Source organism: Anser anser (genome assembly GCF_964211835.1).
Source record: "Anser anser genome assembly, chromosome: 2".
NCBI classification, from domain to species: Eukaryota; Metazoa; Chordata; class Aves; order Anseriformes; family Anatidae; genus Anser; species Anser anser.
Window position 1 is genome coordinate 116670055 of NC_139721.1, and position 21030 is coordinate 116691084.

At 43.6% G+C, this 21030-nt stretch overlaps 1 protein-coding gene and 1 long non-coding RNA gene across 5 annotated transcripts; one reads left to right on the plus strand and one right to left on the minus strand.

The window, feature by feature from the left end:
- Positions 1-1420: 1420 nt before the first annotated feature.
- On the minus strand, positions 1421-17193 carry CDV3 (CDV3 homolog). 4 transcript variants are annotated; one of them, XM_083825025.1, is made up of 6 exons: positions 16753-17181; positions 15047-15126; positions 12839-12975; positions 11684-11846; positions 10568-10617; positions 8334-10188 (listed from the first exon to the last, which is right to left on the minus strand). In XM_083825025.1, exons 1-6 carry the CDS (start codon positions 16984-16986, stop codon positions 10172-10174), a joined length of 681 nt encoding a protein of 226 aa, XP_083681151.1. In that variant the 5' UTR covers positions 16987-17181; the 3' UTR covers positions 8334-10171. The 4 variants fall into 4 exon arrangements, with proteins under 4 accessions (XP_083681152.1, XP_083681151.1, XP_083681150.1 ...); XM_083825026.1 differs by lacking the exons at positions 8334-10188; positions 10568-10617 and adding an exon at positions 1421-4165 and having other exon boundaries at positions 16753-17180; XM_083825024.1 differs by having other exon boundaries at positions 8334-10617; positions 16753-17193.
- Positions 17194-17382: 189 nt separating this feature from the next.
- Positions 17383-21003, plus strand: LOC310894645. Its single transcript, XR_014580052.1, has 3 exons — positions 17383-17821; positions 19300-19438; positions 20503-21003. It is a non-coding gene; the product is annotated as an uncharacterized lncRNA (long non-coding RNA).
- Positions 21004-21030: the final 27 nt, after the last annotated feature.

Below are 21030 nucleotides of genomic sequence, written 5' to 3' on the forward strand. Positions count from 1 at the left end.
AGGAGCTGAAGGCTGGCTGAGCTCCCGGTTTGAGTCTGCAGCAGGAACCAGAGGTAGAACAAAGGTGTTTCCAGCTGCTGGAAACGTTCTTGGTCAGACAAGCAGAATGTTTGACAAGTTCTTTGACCTTTTAGTAGCTGTCGGGTCTGGGTCTCTGTTTGCTGAGAACGTACTGTATGCCAGTTGCACCGTGCTGGGCTGGGTAAAGGTGCTTATCCGTGCTTTTTAAATCAGAAGAGCTTTATTGAAGCAGCTGGAATTGCTGCAGCCTGTTTGAACAGCAGAGCACGCGTTCCCCATGCCAGGGCACCAGCAGAGGTGCCCAGGGAAATGTGCGTAACATCCTTAAAGTCCATTTCGCTCTTCTTATTGTTGTGAAGGTGCGGGTTGTCGGGGGGGCTGTATTCTTCTATTTTCTAGCTGCTGAATACCCCGGTATTATAGAAAGCCTCTGCACCGCTAGCAGTTGGTACAAGGGAGGAGAAGCCATTGGGGCCCAAGGCCCAGTGCAACATGGGGGAGAACGGCCCTGCTGCTGCTGAAGGGATGGGCCAAGGGAGTCCTCCGGTGGGAGAGCACGAGCGCAGCTTGCCTTTATGTGCAGGACTGTGCTTCTGCTTCACCGCGGTAGCTGCTCGTCAGTGAGCCCTGACACACGCTGGCAGGATGACCTGATGGACTTGCCAGGAAAGCTGGAGGTGCCAATGCCCGTGAGGAGTTTGGTTCTTTTAAAAGGTGAAATCCAAGGCCCTAGCAGCAGTGGCTTAGAGAAAATGGCTGAATTGAACTGGAGAGACTACGGCAGTAACAGTTGCCTTGCTTGATCTTAACAGCCTGATAATTTTTGCTATCTGGATGTCAAACACTACATCTCTGCCTTGCTTTAAGGCCACATACAGAAAAATAATGCTGTTAGTAGTGTCTTAAAATCAATTTTTTTTGCATTATTTTTGCCTTTCACTGACAATTTGCTGTTTTACTTCCAAAATGCAGCTTTGTGTTATAGGAATTTTAAATAGGTGTAGGTAGTAGGTGAGACCCAATGGGCCTGTGGTGCTTTAATTTTTTTTTTTTCATCCCTGCCCTCAGAAGCTGCTGCTCTAGAAGGGTAGTGCTGCTCTCCACAGGTTATGGACCTCCCACCCCATTTAGCTAAGCTTTAGAGATGTCCAGGAGCTCCCTAAGTTCTCCCCAAGCACACATGCGCACACACATGTGGAGTGCTTTTGAGCACTGCCTGTTCTCCAGGCACTTGTTCAACGCACACAGTGAGGCAAAAAGGGCAGCGAGGGGTCTTGGGGGAAAGCAGGCAGAAAGCAGCCCTACTGTACATACCCAGCACGTTAACCTCTGTAAGTGCTTAGATTCGCTGAAGTGATGAGTGAACACAAACTGAGACAAAGGTGGAGTTATAAATTCAGTTGCTGCTGCTAAGATAAATTTATTTTCTTCAGCTTTCTTCACAGGAAACATCACAAAAGTGCTTTACAGTTTGATACCATTACTCTAACATGGGACAAAAAGACAACAGGTGTGTGCACTGCACAATTAGAAGTTGTCATATGCAGAAGCCATGATAGGTAAACCAGGGTAAAAAAATCTACTGACAAAAAATATATATATATAGTTCAGGTTTTGAACTTAAATTATGACTATAAAGATATAATTATATAAATATACAGGCATCATTAGGTTCCTGTGTTAACTGTGGGAGGCCACACAGTGATTCTCAGAAATAGATCCTGTTGTACTCCACTTTGCTGACGCGGTTCCTGCTGTGCTGAACGGGCTCCCGGCCAACCCTTTTCCCAGCTAGACAGTATCGTTCTTTCTTTTGTACTCTACCATAATCATTCCAAGGGCTTTATCTTCGTTACTTCAGGTCAGCTCTGGTGGTGAGGCATTCTGGTACATCGCTGAACGCAAATTCAGTTCCCTATTCGTTCATTTATTGGTGCGTCTTCTTCGCTATTCTTCACTCATCATCTCTTTATTAAAAAAGAAAAACCCTAGAGGCTAGACCATGCTGATTGCTATCCAACTCAGACAGTTCTCTTTGAGCTGACAGGCTACCAGTCCTGCAACCCTATTCCTTTTCGTTGATCACGGTACAACAGTTGGGCTGTGCTACTCCTTTCATTTTGCTGTATTCGATTCGAATGAGGCTCTCACAGAGCCTTGGATGACCTAGGTTTAAATTCCTCAGCACTCACGGATATCACACTTACTTGCTAAGCATTTTACAACAGATGTGGAGCTGCAGTTGTGGTGCTAGAGCCCTGACTGAAGGAATATAGCCTGATCAAGACTCATGAGTTCTTGCTTACAGAACTGCTTTCTAAATAAATGGTAATTCAAAGCACCTGGCTAGAGCTCCTTGGCATGGCAGCATAGCTGAATTTAAAAAAAAAGGGGAATATTACAGTGGAAAAAAAGGTCAAATACTTGAGAGATTGTTGCTGTGCTCTGAGTTGCAGGAAAAAGAACAGCAGAGCCAATTACATAGAAACAGTCATGCCAGCTTAAAGAGACAGTTTGCCTTCTACCTAATTGCCAGGTTAAGGACACAGTGCAGTCAGAGAACCAGCCAGTCGGGGGGTGCTGACTGGTCAGTAAATAACACACAGGGCTCTGGTCTGTGGTAGCAGCACAGCTAAGTCTTTTAAGATGCGTAGAAAGAGGTACGAAGTACTACATTCTGACAAAGGGTATTGCTACATCTGTTCTACCTCTGCTCTCAGAGGGGTTGGAAAAAAACACACACAACTTCACCTCCAATTTGTAAACTTGATAACCCCCAGCAGCCACAATCATTTTTGGCAATCCTAGTAAGCACTACAGATTGAATACCTAACCTACAATTTATTTGAAAGCAAAATCCAAGGTATAATCCTCTCAGAGACTGTTAGTAGCAGAAAGCAGCTGTTTTGTATGATAGTAGTCCAATACTGAGACAATACAGCTGGTAAGAGGTAGGCTGTACATCCTAACAGGCTTGAGTCCTCTGTTACACCACCTCTGCCGTGTTCACAAATGTAGCATTACTGGTAAACGCTGTCAGTACTTAAAGACTTAGCATTATTTACAGCTGGATGATCTTTAAAGTACATGATGAGAATGTAAAGAGATGAAACAAACCACAAAGACTAAGCCTGCCCCCCAGTGTTGCTGCACTGCCTTCATCTCAAGTATCTAATTTCAATGTCCAGTTTGATATTACAGCAGGTATGTTATATCAGGCTTGCTTGAGCCCTTTTGATCGCTGGCCAGAGCAAGTAAGACATTTGCTTCAACTCTGCCAGAAACAAAGAGTAACCCAGAAATTTAAAACAAGTCTGCGGTAGGGCTTTTTCTCTCTTGCGCTTGATTCTGGCTGCTGTATCTAGACTTTAGAACTTCATTTGAGATCTCACTTAATGAAACTCATCTCCAGTGACAGAAATAAGGAATAACTCCACTGAAACCAATTAAATTGGATCTCCCACAGCCTAGCTTATATGCACTTTAGCTGCTTGTCATTGCATTTGTTCTCTTTTTATCAGCCTGTTTTTATGGTTTGAATCATTTTGTTATTGTTGTACATATTCTGAAAGAGATACAGAATAAGTTACTTGTTTTAGTTAAAAGAAAAACATGACAACATTTTAACTAACACTTTTCTGTAGGCATATTATTTGAACTAAAGCAGACAGTTATAACTTGATGACTTCAATGCTGTAACAACTGAGCTAGAAAAAAAATGCAATACAGAAGATAGACAAGAAACAAAACAGGAAAGGTCAGAGTGAGTAAAAGTTAGTATGCCATGCTAGTTACTGGTAAGAAGAGTGAATTATATACATGAAACTGAAGACTTCAGCATATAGGGTGGCAAAATCCAATGCCCATAGAAAATTAGTAGGCTTGTCAGCACTAGGAAAGATGGTGATTGCCGGGGTAAGCTAACTCTGTAAACTCGGCAAATAGTGGCAAATGGATGTCAACAGGAAAAAAAAAAACAAGGCAATGAATACTGGAAAGGCTTTAAACCACTCATACATGCTCTGGTGGATTCTGAATTAGTTGTGATCTTTCAAGGGGACGATCTAGGCATCACCATGGACAGCTTGATGAAGACATCTGCTCAATGTGTAGTTGCAGTCAAGAAAGCGAATAAGATGTTAGGCTGTATTAAAGACAGAACAATATGGAAAAATATTACAGCATATATTTCTCTTAGAGGGTCTCAGTGAATATTTGCTGTTTCATCAGCACCTTAAAAGAAGTGACGCATAAGAAAAATACAGGGAGAAATGTGATCAGAGGCTTGTAGAAGCAGCTCTTCGTTACTGGAAAGATAGTAAGAACAAGGTAGTTTATTTGTAAAGGGGGAAAAAAGCAGATGATAAACATCTTAGAAATAATTCTCCTACCCACCATGTCACAGGACATTCTTCGAAGTCATTTTAAACCTGCTACCAGTCTGTTGATCTCATTGCTACATGAAAAATACCACTCATCATCACCATAAGTATGCCCAAAAGCCCAGTGTTCTTTAACGTTCATTATTCTGCTAGTTGAACATTTCCTCTGAAAGAACTGCAATAGTTCATTGAAATTTAACAGTAATCATTTCTGACAGAGAATTGTCATGTCTGATACACATTAACAACTGTCCTAGAGATGCTGCGATGATAAAAATATCAGTTAGAGGAAATAGCTGCTGGGCCTCATCTCTCTGGCCAGTGCCCGCCAGAGCTCTGATTCGTCTGCACGCACACCGCCTTCGTGTTCTCTGCTTCCATGCGGAGGCCCACTGTAAGTGCTGAGCAATGAACCTTGAAATCACCAGCAACAGCCGGCAAGGGCATATTCATAAGAGTTATTTCTTCGTGTTCCTCCTCCTGCAGTTAACTGCTAAACCAGCAAACAGTAAGCAGAGTAAGCATCTCTTCTGCATCTGTGTTCCTTCCTCTCCTCCGTTCCCAGCTCTCCCTATGCTTACTCCCCCCCCAGCTCTATCTTCTGAACATTTCTTTCCCCCCAGCTCTTCTGAACACTTCTCTATCTTAATGCTTCACAGAAACCTCTACGAGAGGTAACTATTTCCTTTTGTCTTTTCTTCCCTTCACCTTCTTCTTCCACAGCCTGCCTTACTATCAGATTTTAACAGTTTTGAAGGGAAGTTTATTCTCTCCCTCACGTTTATTTTGTATTTGCATGCTACTCAACAAGACAAACAGTAGAAAGAACGTGTGTTTACATGCGGACAGGGGAAGAAAACTACTTTACTACCACACAATACCACTCAGTATCCTGACAACTATATGCTTTGATGAGTGAACTTCTCGTTCACATCACTTGAACAAACTTAAAAACAGCCACGTTATAAGAGATGGCTGTGAGCAGAAGTTTACTCATCACGGGGTTTGCAAAATACAACAATATTAATTTAGACGTATTCCATGTATGAACAAAAAACATTATGCTAATACACTATTTAGTTAACCAAAGAGAGGAAACAGAGGGCTAAGCCTGAACTTTGCCCTTGCCCATACAAATTAAACATCTAATTACTAATACTTGACTAGAGCATATATTACATTCTGTAGAAATAAGTTCTTCCCACAGTAGCATTAGGGTACCATATCAAAAGCTAATGTAAAGATATTTTTATACAGATTAGTCCTCCTGTATCACTTTCCACCAGCCCCAGAACTTGCTCAAAGAGCAACTCTGGCCTCACGACACCTCTGAGGTATTTTTTTTTTGGTACACCTCGGGAAACTGAGGCAAAGTGAAACTAAATTACTCAGTTAGCAGTAGCTCAGGAGAAAAGCAACGGTGAAATCCCACTCTTGGTCTTACACTATTGCTACAGAATGTGCTTGCTTCTTCTCACTGCATACAGTCATACGGTGACAACACTTTTCATTCTAGTTTTTCAGATGCACTTTTTCTGACGTTCCATTAACACTGTGGTGCTTTTTTAATATTAAAGCTTCATTAACCTTGCTGTATGAACATGTATTCTAAGCAACTGTAGATAAACCCATGATATACATACCATTAGAAGATGCTTCATGAAAAAGGTAACGTCTTCATAGCAATTTAAATCAGTGTCTCAGGTTTTTACCATCCAAGAATAGAAAAAGTTTTCTTCAATATGAAAGAACTTATTTCCTAATAAGACTGTTGAATTATCTCGGAAGTTGTGCTTTCTTGGTTCTCTTTCTAGACAACTGGTTGGACAGCTTTGTGTCAAGGGCGACCACCTCCCCCCCTCCAGGCACACTTCAAAAAAGTGAAAAAAGAGGATACTTTCCCCAACTACTTTACTTCAAATGCTTTTGCTGATCTGAAGTTGGATGGATCTGTCATGTCTCAAAGTAGTCCTGACCTCTGCAGCACGTTTCCTCTTACTATCTCACCCTATACATTAAATACTGCTGCTTAGCAAAAACCCTTCCTTCTCATTTCTCCCCACCCCCCATGTTTTATTTGATTGATTTCCACTTTTTTTTTTTAAAAGATTTGTTTTATTTCGCTTCCAACAGAACACGGTGAAACTACACCTGGTACTTCAGCAGCCAAGCTAGATACATGAAGTTATAACTTATCCAAAACAGCTTTAGCAGAAAACAAACTGAGGAGTCTGTCTTTTCTTTTCCCATCTGCTACAGCTCTTAAGTTCTTAGCTTGTCTGTATCCAGATGAACTTTTAGTTTTTCCTGAACAATTTTTTTTTGTCAAACATGTCAGATATCCTGCCCTCTTTTATTTCTTTCTGCATCTGAAAGCCACATGCAGGCTTAAAACTGCTCAAGCAGGGTTAATTTAATATATATACATATAATTATTGCAAAAGCCCAGAGAAGCAAACTCCAAGATGTGCAGCCTTATCAAATTTTGAATGGTTTCCTTGACTTAAATGGCAAACATAGCTCAGCAGTGTTGTGGTGAAAGGTTTCAAAAGCCAACAGATGCAGTCAAACACCAAAAAAAAACCCACCCTCGTTCCTATGATGTCAGATTTCTAACACAATTTGTACCTTTAGTAACTCATCTACTCCTAAGTAGAAGAGAGTTACCTTGGTCATGACTGGTAAAGCTAGCTACAAAGAAAACCGAAGAAGCAGGAGAGGGTCGCTTCTGCTTGTCAATCCCTTCATTTGCTGCTAAGATGAAGCATAGCACAATTACACCAGTGAGGGGGGTAGGTAGGGGCAACAACAAAAGTTTCTCCCCTGCATTTCTCATTAGCTCAAGTAAATACACATGCCAGATTCCTACAGCAGGTGCTGGGAAGTCCAACTGTTTCAAAATTGCTTAGTTTGAGGTTTTAAACATAAAGTACTGCATCACCAAGAACCACAAATGCAAACTGTTCCTTTCCCAGCCAGTACTGGACACTTAATGTTCTAGCAAGTTGCTAATTTGATGGCCTTGGTAAGTTACAAAGTCTGTGGTTTTATTTTAAGCCAGAAAAAGTACTACCGAACCCTTGAAGTGGAAATTAATAACCCACCATAAAAGTATGTTACAGGTTACAGAGTTCCTGAGGCAGCACACAGGTACGTTCCACTGACTGGTATTGAGAACCTCACATCTACAACTGACAATCCTTCATTTATAGTACGAGCCTTCAACAAGCACTTTGGAGGAATGGAACCGGCATTTTTAGCATGCCTCAAATGAATGTAACAAACCAGAAAGTTGGACTCCTGAGTCCCAAAAACATACTGAGCTTCCAAAGAATACCGATTTTCAACACTTCAGGCATGCAGAACAGTTAATTGTTACATGGAAGACACTGACAACGGGCGTTTTGATAGCTGCTGACAGTGATTTTTAACACAAGAAATGCTTCAAAATAGCCTAACATTCCTTACTGTGGAAATCTGTTGCATATTTTTTTTTTTCCTTCATGCCCTCCAGAAAGAAACTGGAATGATATGCTTAAGCAAAGACCCCCAAAATAACCCCTCTAGTTATCAGTAGCAGATGGACTTCTCAGAGACTGCTGTACAGCAGCAACCAGACTTTGCCATTCTTCAGTGCAGCAGAGCTACCACAAGTGAAAAAGCAAATCAAAACTTCATTCACGTTCAATTCAGTCTCAAAACAGTCCTACGGTGGCAGTAAGACACCGACAGGTAGCAAACTCGACTTCTATGTATAGAAACCTATTAACACGCACTGCTGTACGCTGTTAGCCATAGTCCACCTGACCATAGTAACACTATTACCCACTCCACGGCCTGTCCCTTAAGAGATCCAAATACACTGCATTTGCTCAGCTGTCGCAGGCTCAGAAGCTAGTACTAAAGGCAAAGATTCATTAGACTCCAGGATCCATGTATATTTTTTCATTTTATTTGATTTTAAGCTGTTACAGGATTTTCTTGAACTGCCAGAAGTCATGCCCCAAAACCTCAAAGACAGTAAAATGGACAGTCTCATCTACCCGTCATACAGTAGACTAGAACTTGATTCACATGTACTGGTGATTTCGATTGCTTTAGAGCATCGAGAAAAGGTTTCACATTTCTACCACATCAAGTGACATGTCCATTTACCATGAATTCCGCAGAAACCTTTAGCGACACATCAACAGTTTCGCTGGCAACAATCTATTTTCAAGGAAGATACATGGCTAAGAGCTCAAGGTATCGGTACCAGCCTTTCAGTGGGGTTTTGGTTCCAAACGAAGTCTCCAACTAGAAATAGTCTTTTGAGCCCTCTGTTTAATAGCAGCTTCTAGCAAAAGTTTTAAAGACTTAACTCCACAAGGGCAAGGCCAGTTTTAGTTTGTGCACAGAAGAACCATGTGAAACCCCACCCCACCAAAGTCAACAGTAAAATTCCCCTTGGCCTCAGAGAAGTAGATTTAAAGCAAGTCAACAGTTAATCAAAAGGAACCAACTATGCAATTCCAGCACTATCCTCATCTGCAAATGCACAGTACTCTCACACAAATAAGCGAGTTTTATTTTGTTCCCTTGTTTCTCTTGCCATTGGCAACTCATAGATGTTGGGTCTTTTTTTTTTTTGGCATTTACTCAGTAATCTCAACACTGGACCATGCCACTAATTGTACTTCATTCTCCTTCTGGCATAAGAAAAGAAAAACAGTTACAGCAGGACACTTTGAGCACTTGTCAGGTTTTGTTCACTGAATCGAAGTTACAGGCAATGTCCTATACTCTTAGTGTATCAGTGCCATTTTGCCTACTTCCATTAAATTAACTCAGAAATGACAACTACATAGAGAAGTCACTGCCTTCCATTATTATGCAACTTCCTGACTTGAATAAACACCATTTACGAGTTTCACTTGGAGGATTTCTGCCTCAAAAAGCCTGCAGGCTTCACCAAAGTAGCCAAACAAATAAGGCTTACCAAGCTTTAGTTATCCCTCTGTATACAAAGTTATTTTGGTTATCAAGCAACCATTGCCCTTCAACAGACAAATACTCATTCCTAATGGAGAAGATTTTTTTTTTTTAAATCTGGTATTACTACTGCCATGTATCTGATATTTTTAAGACAACAAATTCTGATGACTGTATTTGGAGTCTGGATACTTCGGTGTCAAATCAAAACTCTAAGTTCTAGTGCCTTAGGGTCAAAAAGACAAACTTCATGACAAAAAACAGCCCTATTTCACTATGATATTGTTATTTAAATATACTGCAATTTGATAACAGAAACAAGGAAGGCATTTTTTTTTTTGTGGAAAATAGAAAAAATGCTTAAACAGGTAACTGTGAAAATGTCTAATGCAAACAGGCTGTTCAAATCCATCATTCCTCAAATCTGAATGAGTTTTTAATTTGTTTTGCAATTACTTCAGTACAGCTATCTAAAAAGGTAAACAAACTACAGCTCTGCGTTATACTTGGATAGTATGAGTGGTATGGTATGCTCCAGAAGTCTCTAGTAGGCTATGGCTACACGTGACAGGATTCCTCAGAAGGGGAACAGAATAGGTTTTTCATTAAGGTCACTTAAATCTTTGTTATAGCAAATTGGAACCAAATGGCTGACTTCTGCAGGATTTCTGACAGGAATCCAGTAGAGCTGGTTTCAAGTTTCAGATGGCCACTAAAACAGCTGTAACCTTCTCTTCCAGAAGTTGTGATCCACATGGTGTCCACAATGAGTGCAGCAAGTCTGAGGTAGTCAACCTTTACGAAGGCTCAGTATCTGAACATAAAAAGATTTTGAAATGACCACTGGCTGTAGGTATCTTTCTGAGCATTAAAGAACTGATGACTCTTGTTCAATCATTTACATTAATTTGCCCCATATCCAATGGAGAAGTTGTAACATATTATGCTTCCATAGTGCAGGAGAACCAATCAGTTACGCCAAAGTAGTCTGCACTTGCTGCAGCAGATCCAGCAGAAATAAGGTGGCATGTTCATCATAGCTGTTAGCTGTAGTTTAGTTACCTTAGTAGAAGGGTTACCAAAAAAGCATTCCTTAATTGCAATGTGTATGCAGCTCTACTGATCCCCAAGCACAGCATACTGGTTGTCTAGCTGAAGTTTAAGTGCCTGGTTTTTTGAGACCTCATCCCTACCTCTAGTTTTGTGTTTTACTACTTCAAAGCTCTTCTCCATTTCTTTATCCCTACGGGAAAATAAATGTAATCAGTAAATATCTTATCTCTAGCTTGTGATTTGTGAATTTCTATTAGATTTCCACCCCATCCCAACAAAAAACATTACACTATGAACATAAAACACCAAGGCCTAGAGTTTTAACAGAATAACCAAACATTCCCAAGCAAATCTTGTAAAGCCTGTTCTCTAGAATCAAGCTCATCTTCCAGTACAATTCAGATTACATTTTAAATCTCAATACTGACATTCTCAAAAGTAAATTTAAAGTGCATTTATGAAGCATACGTTTTAGAAAACAGATGTTCGTTCACTTTCTGGAACACACAAGTTTTCACCATAGCCCAATTTGTACCCTTACAGCCCTAACGCAATGACAGCATGTCTCACTTGCCAAGTAGACAAAGCCACACCAAAAATAGATGGAAACAAAGCTTCAGTGAGGCTGTATTATTCAATATCACATTGAAAAATCAAAAAACATCAAGTGAAATAGGTATTGAGCTAGTTTTCTCATTTATAGGGAATTTATGGGAAGATCAGGACTCAAAAGCAGGGTGAGACTCAAGTCTTCAGCACCAAAAATGCTTCAGCAAAGTTGGGAGGCTCATTTTAAACCACAGCTCAGACAGCATGTTTACAAATTTGCATTTGTATTAAACCCCATTCCTCTGTTTAAGTTGCCTTCACATCTCTGATGAGAAGGAACTGTGTTCAAGACATCCTACTCATTTCCACTGGCAGGTAACAACAAAGAGTGTCACCATAGCTAGTATGTAGCAGAACCAGATGCTGTCAAGAACAGAAACTCTACTTGGAGAAATCCCTCAGCAAGCCCATTAGGTAACTGGCAGTCTTGTTTGGCTATGTCCCGTAAAAGTTATTTCACGGGAAGCCCTTCCTATAGTTGGAAATTACAGTTAAGACCTTTCCCATCTCTTTGCCAAACAGAGACTAAATTCTTGGTTCTATCTTTCCTCTGTGGAAAGATTTGGGCTTAATCCCTGGAACAAAATAAGAACTTAAGAGATGGCAGTTACAGTAAGTCTCCTAGGGAACTAATGTCATGTACTTACTTTCGACTGTCTACAAGCTTGGCAGTGGACTGCAGCGATGGGAATTGCGTATCGCTATAGATTTCAGGTGGTCCTTGCTGTGCTCTCCGTGGCCTGCCGCCCTCCCTGGCACCAGGCGGCCTGTATACACCACCAGTTTGAACTGGTTCGGGGGGTTCTGTAACTGGTTGTAAGAACAACATTTAGGCAACCGAGTTAAGTTGGCATTCATCCCTAAAACCACCAATTGACAAAAAGAGTGAAAAACTTACAAGTACGTTTTTGCATGTCTTAAAGCTCTAATATTTTAGACAAGGCAGGAAACGAGGTGTCACCAATTTAACCCATCCTTCGTAGCCTAAATAAAATGTGGCTCTAGTGTATTGCCTCACAAAGCTCAGGGTACCAAAACCACTGAGGGCTTCATTTATCTTTTTTTTTTTGCAATCTATTAGCAGCTTGTATTTAAAACTTGAGTTCTAAAAATATAATTATGTATTTGCCAAGTCTCATTCACAGCACTTCTGCGTATGCTGAAGAGAATATTCAAGTAGTTCATATTTAGAGTAACGATCTACAATGAACTAACACAGTAACTTTACTACCTTGCCTGTACAAACAAAAAACCACAGCAGCCCACTTTTTAATGTATTTCCCAGTGGAAGAGAATAGTCTGAACTCAGAATCATGGCTAAGTAGTTTCTCTCCATAGAGACTATGAATTGTATTTAGTCAAAACTCAAGTCATCTCCCAGTAAGAGGATTCATTTTGCAATGTCATGTTCTGCATACCCTAGAATTGATTTGAAAAAAACAACCCAGTGTGCTACTAATCACTGAGCCTTACTCAGGGACTGACATATTAAACGTCAGATATTGGCTGAACACACACTTATTGTCAAAGCAATATTTTTAGATCAACAGAAACACTTCCAACTGATTTTTTGCGAATTGCAAAGTTTAAATTTAAAAATGGGATGCTTTCCACCCCCGCCAACTCCCCGCTTTGAAACCCGAAATTAAAAAACCTCCATGCATGTTTATTGTGCTTAAATGACAGCATTATCAATTAAGCTCCTCAGAACCCTTCACACGAATAGGAACTGCTCCTTGCACTCAACCTTCTGAGCAGCTTAATTTTGATCAGAAAAATCAACAACTCTGAGGTAAATTTACCAATTGTTTCAACAACAGGTGCCGGTGCGGGAGCTGACTTGTTCCAAGGCCCAGATGATCTATCTACACCACCACTGGTTTCCTCCCAGTTGTCACCAGGTTCTTCTCTTTTTTCACTTTCATCCTCTTCTTTTTCACTATGAGAGAATTTATTTTTTTTTACATATAGAGGTTTAAGACTCGACACAGATTACACAATCACCATAGACAAGACTTTCTGGCTACTGTATCAAAGATTTAACCAGACTATGTTAGTCCTGTGAGGGCTGTACTAGTACTTCTGCCAGAACAGTTTTCAGTACAGTGCTATATGACTTGACAACTGATAAGGGGGGAAAAAAAAAAAAAGTAAAATTTAAAGAAAAAAGTTCAAAACGTACTAAGTGATCAAATACAGTGACTTATTATTTTGAGCTTAAAGACTTTTTCCTAGTGTGACAGATATGCATTTAGAAGTGCACCGAGATGACAACAGAAAGCAAGGAAGAGCTACAAGTCCAGCTTCTGTGAAATACTGGTCAGGTGGAGGGAACTGTGGAAAAGCAGTGGCAGAATACCAATGCTGAGGTCCTTTTCCTTATAACCACAAGCACCTAGAAAACACTCTTATATTACCCAAATACATGTAAAATCTCAGTTTTTTTTTTTTTTTAAAGTGGCCAACCCAAACAACAGAGACTAAAATATTCTATTTTTTTTTTAATAAATCGCATGCAAAAACCTGACTATGTATTCTATTCAGACTATTTTGTTTTGCATAGAAATAGCCAGAGACTCAAAATAACGTGCTAGACCAAACTACTACAAAAAGCTGCATGGTATAATGGGACATACATGAAGGGTGAGGCTGTTTAAAAAAAAAAAACAAGACACTGATCAGAGCAGCAAAGCATGAATATAGAACTTTATAACACACCAAATCCTACTAATCAAGAGGAGAGAAGCTTTCTGTAAAAGCAGTGATCAGAGAACAGTTAAAAATACCTAACATTTCTGAAAATTAAATGGCCTTTCAGTGTTTGGCCACATTCAGTAAAAAACATAAATGGGACCAAGGGCCCAAATGCTTCTGTCTTATCTGAAACTACAGTCAAAAGCAGATGCCTACAAACCAGCAAGAACAGAGTAAGTATATACGACATTCTCCCCCCTCAGAGTACTCTGTGTCTTGTTTTCAGCTTAAAGATCTCCTTAGCTCGACAACTAAGAACCTCTGGTGGGTTTTTCCTCCATTTGCTTGTCCAACCTCCCCCTGAATCCACAAACTGAGCAGTTAGAAAATCCTGTGACCAAGTTCCATGTGCCTGAAAATATGCCACGGCATCAAAAGTATTCAGAACACTGCCTTTGTCCAGAAAGCCACAGTACTCGCTTTTCAGTCCAACAGCGCCAGCAGCCAGGGAAGCAGCCCCACTTGTTACTTGTCCCTGCTGTGACACTCCGATGGCATGGAGAGCTGGTGGACCAGAAACATGTAAGTGGCCTAAGAGGACAGCTGTCTCCAAAGAGGAAAAAACCTCAAGAACTACATAGATCAGCGCATGCCTGAGGCCTGCTCAAACAGTGAGGATAACATCTATTGTACTGGTTACAGGTAAAATGATCTTAAAATTGCAGAGTTTATCAATACCTGGACAATGAGGATTACGTGACATTTTTGGCCTGAAACTAAGGTCATTAATACTTTTTTCCAGCTTGAAGAAGCCTTTTTTTAACCAGTATAGACTTAAGTAGACTTATTTTAGACCAGACTACAGAAAAAAATCTAATGAAAAAGCAAGCAAAGAATCTTGGATGACGTTCACAAATGCAGTCCTGTGGGGTCTTGTCACAGAACACTGGTTTTACCAACTATGTTCTGGAAAAAAAATGCAAATGTTCAGGAATTCACCACAGAGGGAGTCAGATATCCTTACATCAGTCGAGTGATTCAAGGGGAATTACTATCCTGCATTTCTCTCAGAGAAATTCCTATTTTGCAGTCTTTAAAAAAGGGAATTTTAAGCATTTGTTAAGAAAAATTGTGAACCCCAACCAAAATACAGACCCAAAACAAAGTGATAGATAACCTAAGCTACCCCACAGCAATCGGTTCTACACTAGCAGAAATATATCAGATCTCTGCTTAATTGGACTCCATAGAGAAAAAACGTTTTTAGAAATATGAAATGACTACCCTGGAGGGAAGAAAAGGGGAGAAAAAAGTACCTTATTTGCATGGACTGAACTCTAAGACCACTATAATCAATTTCTTCCTTTTGCTCAAACTCCTTCCAGTCATCCTCTTCCTGTAAGAAGAGAAAAATATAAGTTATCATCTTTATACCAAAAGATGAAGAGGAGAACATAACCAAGATAAGACAAAGAAAACTAATGGTGAAGGTGCAGCTCCATGGCCAATCAATCCATGTGCACCACTGCCAACAGGGAAAGAGATCCCACTCCCTCCTCCCTTAACTTACTGTATGCCATCTATGACGCACTTGTGAGATGATTCTAACTCACTAGAACAGCTACAAAACGCCTCAGCAAAAAAAAGGCATTCAAGTGAAAGAAAACCAAATCAGCACAGTAAAAAAGCCAGAGGAAAGCCAAGGCACAGCACAAAGTAGGGAACGGGACCGTGCAGTCGAGAGCAGCGAAATGCAAGGGCAAGACCTCTCCCTTTTACCGTGCTTTTATAACAGCCTGAATGCACATGAAGCTTTAGGTTTAATTTTCCATCACCTATTTCTTAGGAGCCAAACAATAAAAAATACTTGGAATAGCCTGCAGTAGATTTGTGACGAAGATTAATATTGATATGTTCATGTTTCCATGTTCACAATCACATTTACAGCCTCTTTATTTTAAATAGTGTTTTTCGGAAAAAATATTAGTACAAAAGCGAGCTTCAGAACTACAGCAATTTTACTATACAAAGATAGCAGAATACTAGCCTTTGGAGAGAACTTGCTTGAGGTTTCAAAACGGGAGTTTGGTAGTGCGTTTGGGGAAAGAGACCCACCTAAGTGAGCCAATTTTGTCCTGCTCGATCAGCAGATTGTGGTGCAATTAAGGTAGGCCAGAAGCGGACCAGAACAGATAAGCAGTCCTCCCATGTTCCCCGTCACAGGCTTAACACACTGCCTAATTAGAAGGTTACGCGCTTCCTATGCTGTATTACATGAAGTACGAAGGCCTTGCAAGCAAGGTCTGCCAATGGCTTAGCCTCCTTCCTGCTGAGCAGCTGGGAGCACAGCTTGTTAGAACACCGGCCTAGGCCCTTCTACGTTATCAACCTTTAGCAGAGGAACTGTGACCTGCTTTAAAGCAACAGCTGACGTAGGAAGGGCCCTCTCGTTACTGAGCTGCCTGCTGAGGATTCAGTCTTTTTTAAGAGCGTGACTCCACAGCTCCGAGCCGGTTTAGATCCCCTCCATCCCCATCTCCATGGAAACACTGCCGTTTCCAAATTAACGCACCTCTCCCATTTAACGACCTTTACTTCTGAAATAAGAGGCCCTGCCAGAAACCCGCCGTTATTTCGCCCAACGAGGAGCAGCGGAGCGCTTTCCCCTGACCTCGGCCCGCTGCGGGCGCCACGCACCGCGAGCCCCAAAGCTTCTTCCGACTCGCTTGAAGCCGCACGCCAGCTGCCAGGCGCTCCCTACCAGGGCTCGGTTATCTTGCGGCCTCACCGCAACACGGCCCAAATAAAATGAATAAAATAAAATAAGGGGGGTTGGCAGAGAGCCTCCCCGCCGTGTACCCCCGGGTGGCTCCGCAGGGCCGGGGCCGGTGCCGGCCGGGCTCCCCCCCCAGCCGCCCGCATGGCCGGGGCGGCGCCGCTCCCGGGGCTGCCCCCTGCCGGCAGGAAGGCGCCGGCGCCCCGGGGCCGCGGCCGGAGGGAGCCGCGACCCTTCCCCCGGTACCTTGCTCTTGGCCGAGCCGCCGGCGGCGCCGGAGGAGGCGGCGTTGGAGCTGCCGCCGCCACCGTCAGCCGGGCGGGGACCTTGGGCCGCCGCGGCCGCCCCGGCGGCGTTGTGCGAGGCGGCGGCGCTGGAGGACGAGGCGGCGGCGGCGGCCCGGCTGCTGCGCTCCTTCCGCTTCTTCTTGTCCCGCTTGGCGAAGAAGTCGTCCAGGCTCCGCTCCTCCGTCTCCGCCATGGCGGCGGCGGGGCCGCTCCCAACGGCTGCGAACGGGCGGCGGCGGCGCGGCCCTGACTGACTGAGGGCCCCCGAGCCCCCTAACGGCTGCCAACGGCCGCTAACGGCTGCCCGGCGCGAGGAGGCCGCCGCCGCGCCCCACGCCGCCGCCGCCGCTTGACACGGCCCGAAAGGGAACGGAGGGAGGGGGGCGGGGCCTGGCGGCCTGACGCGCCCCTCGGCCAATCAGCGGCCGCGCGGGGAGCGGCCGCCGGCCACTCGCGAGCCTCCCCCGGGCCGAGGCGGGCCGGCGGCGGCGACGTGGAGAACGCGTGGCGGGCGGGCGCGGCCGCGGATTGGGCGAGGAGGGCCCGGGGGAGGGGTGGGAGAGGGAAGGGGGGACGCGCGTGCGCACTGCGGGGGGGCCCAGCGGCCGTTGGGCCTCGCGCGGCGACCGTTGGCAGCTTCCCGCCTCGGGGCAACGGCCCGGTGCTGACGGGGCGGGGGGGGGGAGCCCGCTGCCCTCAGGCGGCCCCTCAGCCCCGCGGGGACCGCCCGGCTCCTCCTCGCGACCCCTGGGGGAAGGGGCTTCGCTGAGGGGGGCCGTGAGGGTGTCGCCGCCGGGTTGGGGGCTGCGGGTCTGAGAGGAACGCGGGTGGCCAGAGAGCTCGCCGCGGCTTCCAGGTGCCTCGTCAAAAGCTCTGAGTCAGGGCGCTTCGAAAAGCAGCCTGTCCTGAGTCATAATTACACGGAGCGCTGTTTGTGATGGCTCACTTTGCTGGTCAGCCTTCCAAAGGAGATGTACCTGCTGCTAAAGTGTGAGCCCAGACGGGAATTACCTGTCAAATAACCGTAGGTGTGTATTGTAATGACGTAAAAACAAGCGTGTTTATATCCGGACTTACCTGGTGTCATTTTATGCTTTGTGATATTTTCTCCTAAAAATATATGTATGTGTATCTTAACATAAATGAAAATTTATCCTGAAAATGTCGTACATGTATATTAACATAAATGAAAAGTGTTTCTAAACTTTGAAGAGTATTTGACAGTCTCTTTAATTTCTGTCTCTGAAAATACTGTTGCTTAGAATTTACCGTCCATAATCCTCAGCTTGTTTGAAAAAACAGGGTAGGTAGGTGTCACCGTCATGCCACAGGAAGGGGTCAGGCACTCTGTGTCTTTCCCTGTGTTTTGTAGTCAGAACTGAATCACCGTAGTTAAGTGTTCCAGATTGAGAGATTTGTTACAACCCTTTTCATATGTCTGTCGTGCTGTGCTCTCCCTATATTTTTCGATTGCCACTGACATCCTGTGCTCTTAGGGTATTTGATCCCATGCAGAGCAGGACCCGACAACTAAAAGCTGCAAGCATGACAGTTCACCCAGTAACACAGAACGTTGCATGATCAATGACACTTTCTATTTCACGTTAAGCATGATTACTTAAGGGGAGAACAAATTCCGTCACTGTCTCACTTTCTCTGCTTCCTTACATGCTCCTGGACTCTCGCCCTCTTCAGTTGATAGGACGGGGTCACATGGAAGGGTGACACCGGGCAGCTCAGTGCCAGACACCCCTTGTGCTGAGACGCTGCCTTCCCTGGTGTTAGTGCCACGGTACTGCCTGGGAAGCTCACACACACCTGCACTGCACCACGCCGTGACTAGCAGGCTCAGCCCCGATAACAAAATGCAACTAAGCAGACAATTTGTACCCCTCAGCTTTTGTAGCGGATAAGCTAACAATGGCCACAAAATACAGTACTGGGTCTGATTCTGAGATACGCTTTTTGAATTTCAGCAGCTGGTAAAATATTTTTGTTGCGTTGTTGTGGGTAATCCCTAGTACCAGGCTGAAGAACGTGAACCTGATGCCTTTTTGCTGCTTTTAGCGTCTGCGTCACTTGTCCCTCGCAAACACAATACTGTAAGGCTTGAGTGACCAACTCTGGATTAGAAACTTAATACCTGTCAGGAGCAGAGTACCAAGAAAAAAATCAGCTGTTAAATCTGGAACAGACTCAGCGGAAACCATGAAAATATCAGCAATGATTTAGGCCTCTGAAGGCTTAGATACAGATTTAAAGACATGTCTCAGTTGGCACTGTAAAGGAAGCATTAGTTATGCAGTTATGCCTGGATTTTCCTCCCACCTCTAGCTGTATTTTTATGCAAAATTGTGAAAATGTGCTGATGCGCAGAATTTGTAGCTCTCAGTGAATGCACTGCATTAGCTTATATGGCCAAGATCGCTGCTGCATAATGTGTTAGAGCCATAAAAAAGGGTCGTTATGGCTATTGTTTCTTTTTCTTTTCCTCTCTCAAATTCAGTGATCCTCTATACGTGAGCAGAGGACGTTTGGCTGAAGAACGGCTTGCAGGCACCGGCTGGCAGAAGCAATGTTTGCAATGCGAGGACTCTCTGCAGTGTGCCGCGCGGCAGTGACAGCAGCATGAGCTCAGCAGGCAGGTTTGTACTGCACGGTGTATCCCTGACTGGAGTGACCAGCCCTCGGTGAGGCGCGGTGCTTTGAGCGCCTCTGCTCAGGTGCAGGTTTACCCGGAGGACTTTGTCTCTCTCCTCCCCCACGTTCGCAGTGTGCCACACAGCGTGCGCGTCATGGCGTACAGAGGTGCCTGAACTCCTCTTGTCTCCATCCTGTGGCTGTGATGCTGCTCCCTGTGCATCGTGGTGCCTTTTATAAAGCCTGAGGAACAAAGTACTAGTGCATGTAGGGGAGGTCCCACAGTGGTCACTGCTCGCGTGGAGAAACTGCAGGATGGGAAGGCAAAGCGGGTTGTGGGTGACGACTGCGAAACCTGGGCAAGAGTTAGGAGCAGACTTCCACTTCCAGTCATCCAGTGTTCTGTCTTATCCCACCTTCTTTGTACTGAATTATCTCCATCCTGTGAAATGAAGGTGATAGTCCTGCAAACTATTTTGACATTTGCAGATCACAAGCAGAACACCCGGTAACTTTTAGGCAGGCATCTGCCTAAGGAAATGGGAGAAGGTGCCCTTAGGAAAAGTGCAGCTGCTGTGCAGGGCAGCTTGGAGAAGGAATCTGGTGGAGTCCTTGCCACAGCATGGGCCCTGGTTCTCTTCAGGAGCTTAACCTTCATGTCAGCTTTGTTATGCTAAGAGTTTGCTGTAATTTAAGACCTTTACAGCTGGAAGGGAGTTGTGTTATGTCCATTTCACCACCAGTAATTGCCATCTGAAAGCATTCCGTGGTGGCAACAGTGTGTGGTGTGGAAGTGTTAAATTTTACACAGTGCCAGCTTGAAGTCACCTTAAAATAATCTTTAAAACATAGAACCAATCATAATAATGCTTTTGCTAAGATGTAAACACGAGGATCGTAGGCTAGAGTACCAAATCCTAGCTGGTGCGGTATGTTCCTACTCGGTACGAAGTCTGAAATGAAGTGTGGGCTAGCCCAAATAGCCCAAATCTCGGAGAAACTGCTCTCTTGTATGACAAGGATGAGGGAACGTCATGCTTCACTGACATCAACACATAACTATTCCTAGGCACATCCAGTTAACAGCAACCCAAGGATCGCTGCCATCGCACCTCTTGTACAACTGTTCGTGCGTATTTTCTATCATCATCGCTATTCTTGATGGATTCTCAACTTGGTAAGTTCTGCACACATATGGAAGAAAGTGTTACTGTTGCTCTGAGGAGCCTACGGTCTGTAAGAGAAAAAAGGATTTTGCCATTATCTTTCTTTTGGGTTGTTGTTGGTTAATCTATTAATCTTTTTTTTTTTTTTTAAATAAAAATCTTCCAGTTAGTATATACCAAAAAGGGCTTTTTTCCAAAAATTGAGAAATCGTCAAATAACTGTATAAGGACGGACTTTCCACGTGTGGGAAAACGTGCAAGGGAAGGCATGGCACTTGCCTGCTGATTCCTCTTACTCACTGGTGCATCAAGTGTAGTGGATTTGGAGTGTATTTGATGTTATCAGCCATTAAAATTAAACAGCTCTGTTAGCTAATATTTCATTAAAGATCACAACATCTTCAGCCTGTCTCGTGTGCTATATGCCATAA

Bases quoted from the DNA above. Each gene is read 5' to 3' on its own strand.
- CDV3 (XM_083825024.1), bottom strand. From the start codon at position 16,986: ATGGCGGAGACGGAGGAGCGGAGCCTGGACGACTTCTTCGCCAAGCGG. The intron at 11,847-12,838 runs GTAAATTTACCT...TCTTACAACCAG, and splicing joins ACCTGTTGTTGAAACAATTG to TTACAGAACCCCCCGAACCA. The intron at 10,618-11,683 runs GTAAGTACATGA...ATTTTCCCGTAG, and splicing joins AAGCTTGTAGACAGTCGAAA to GGATAAAGAAATGGAGAAGA.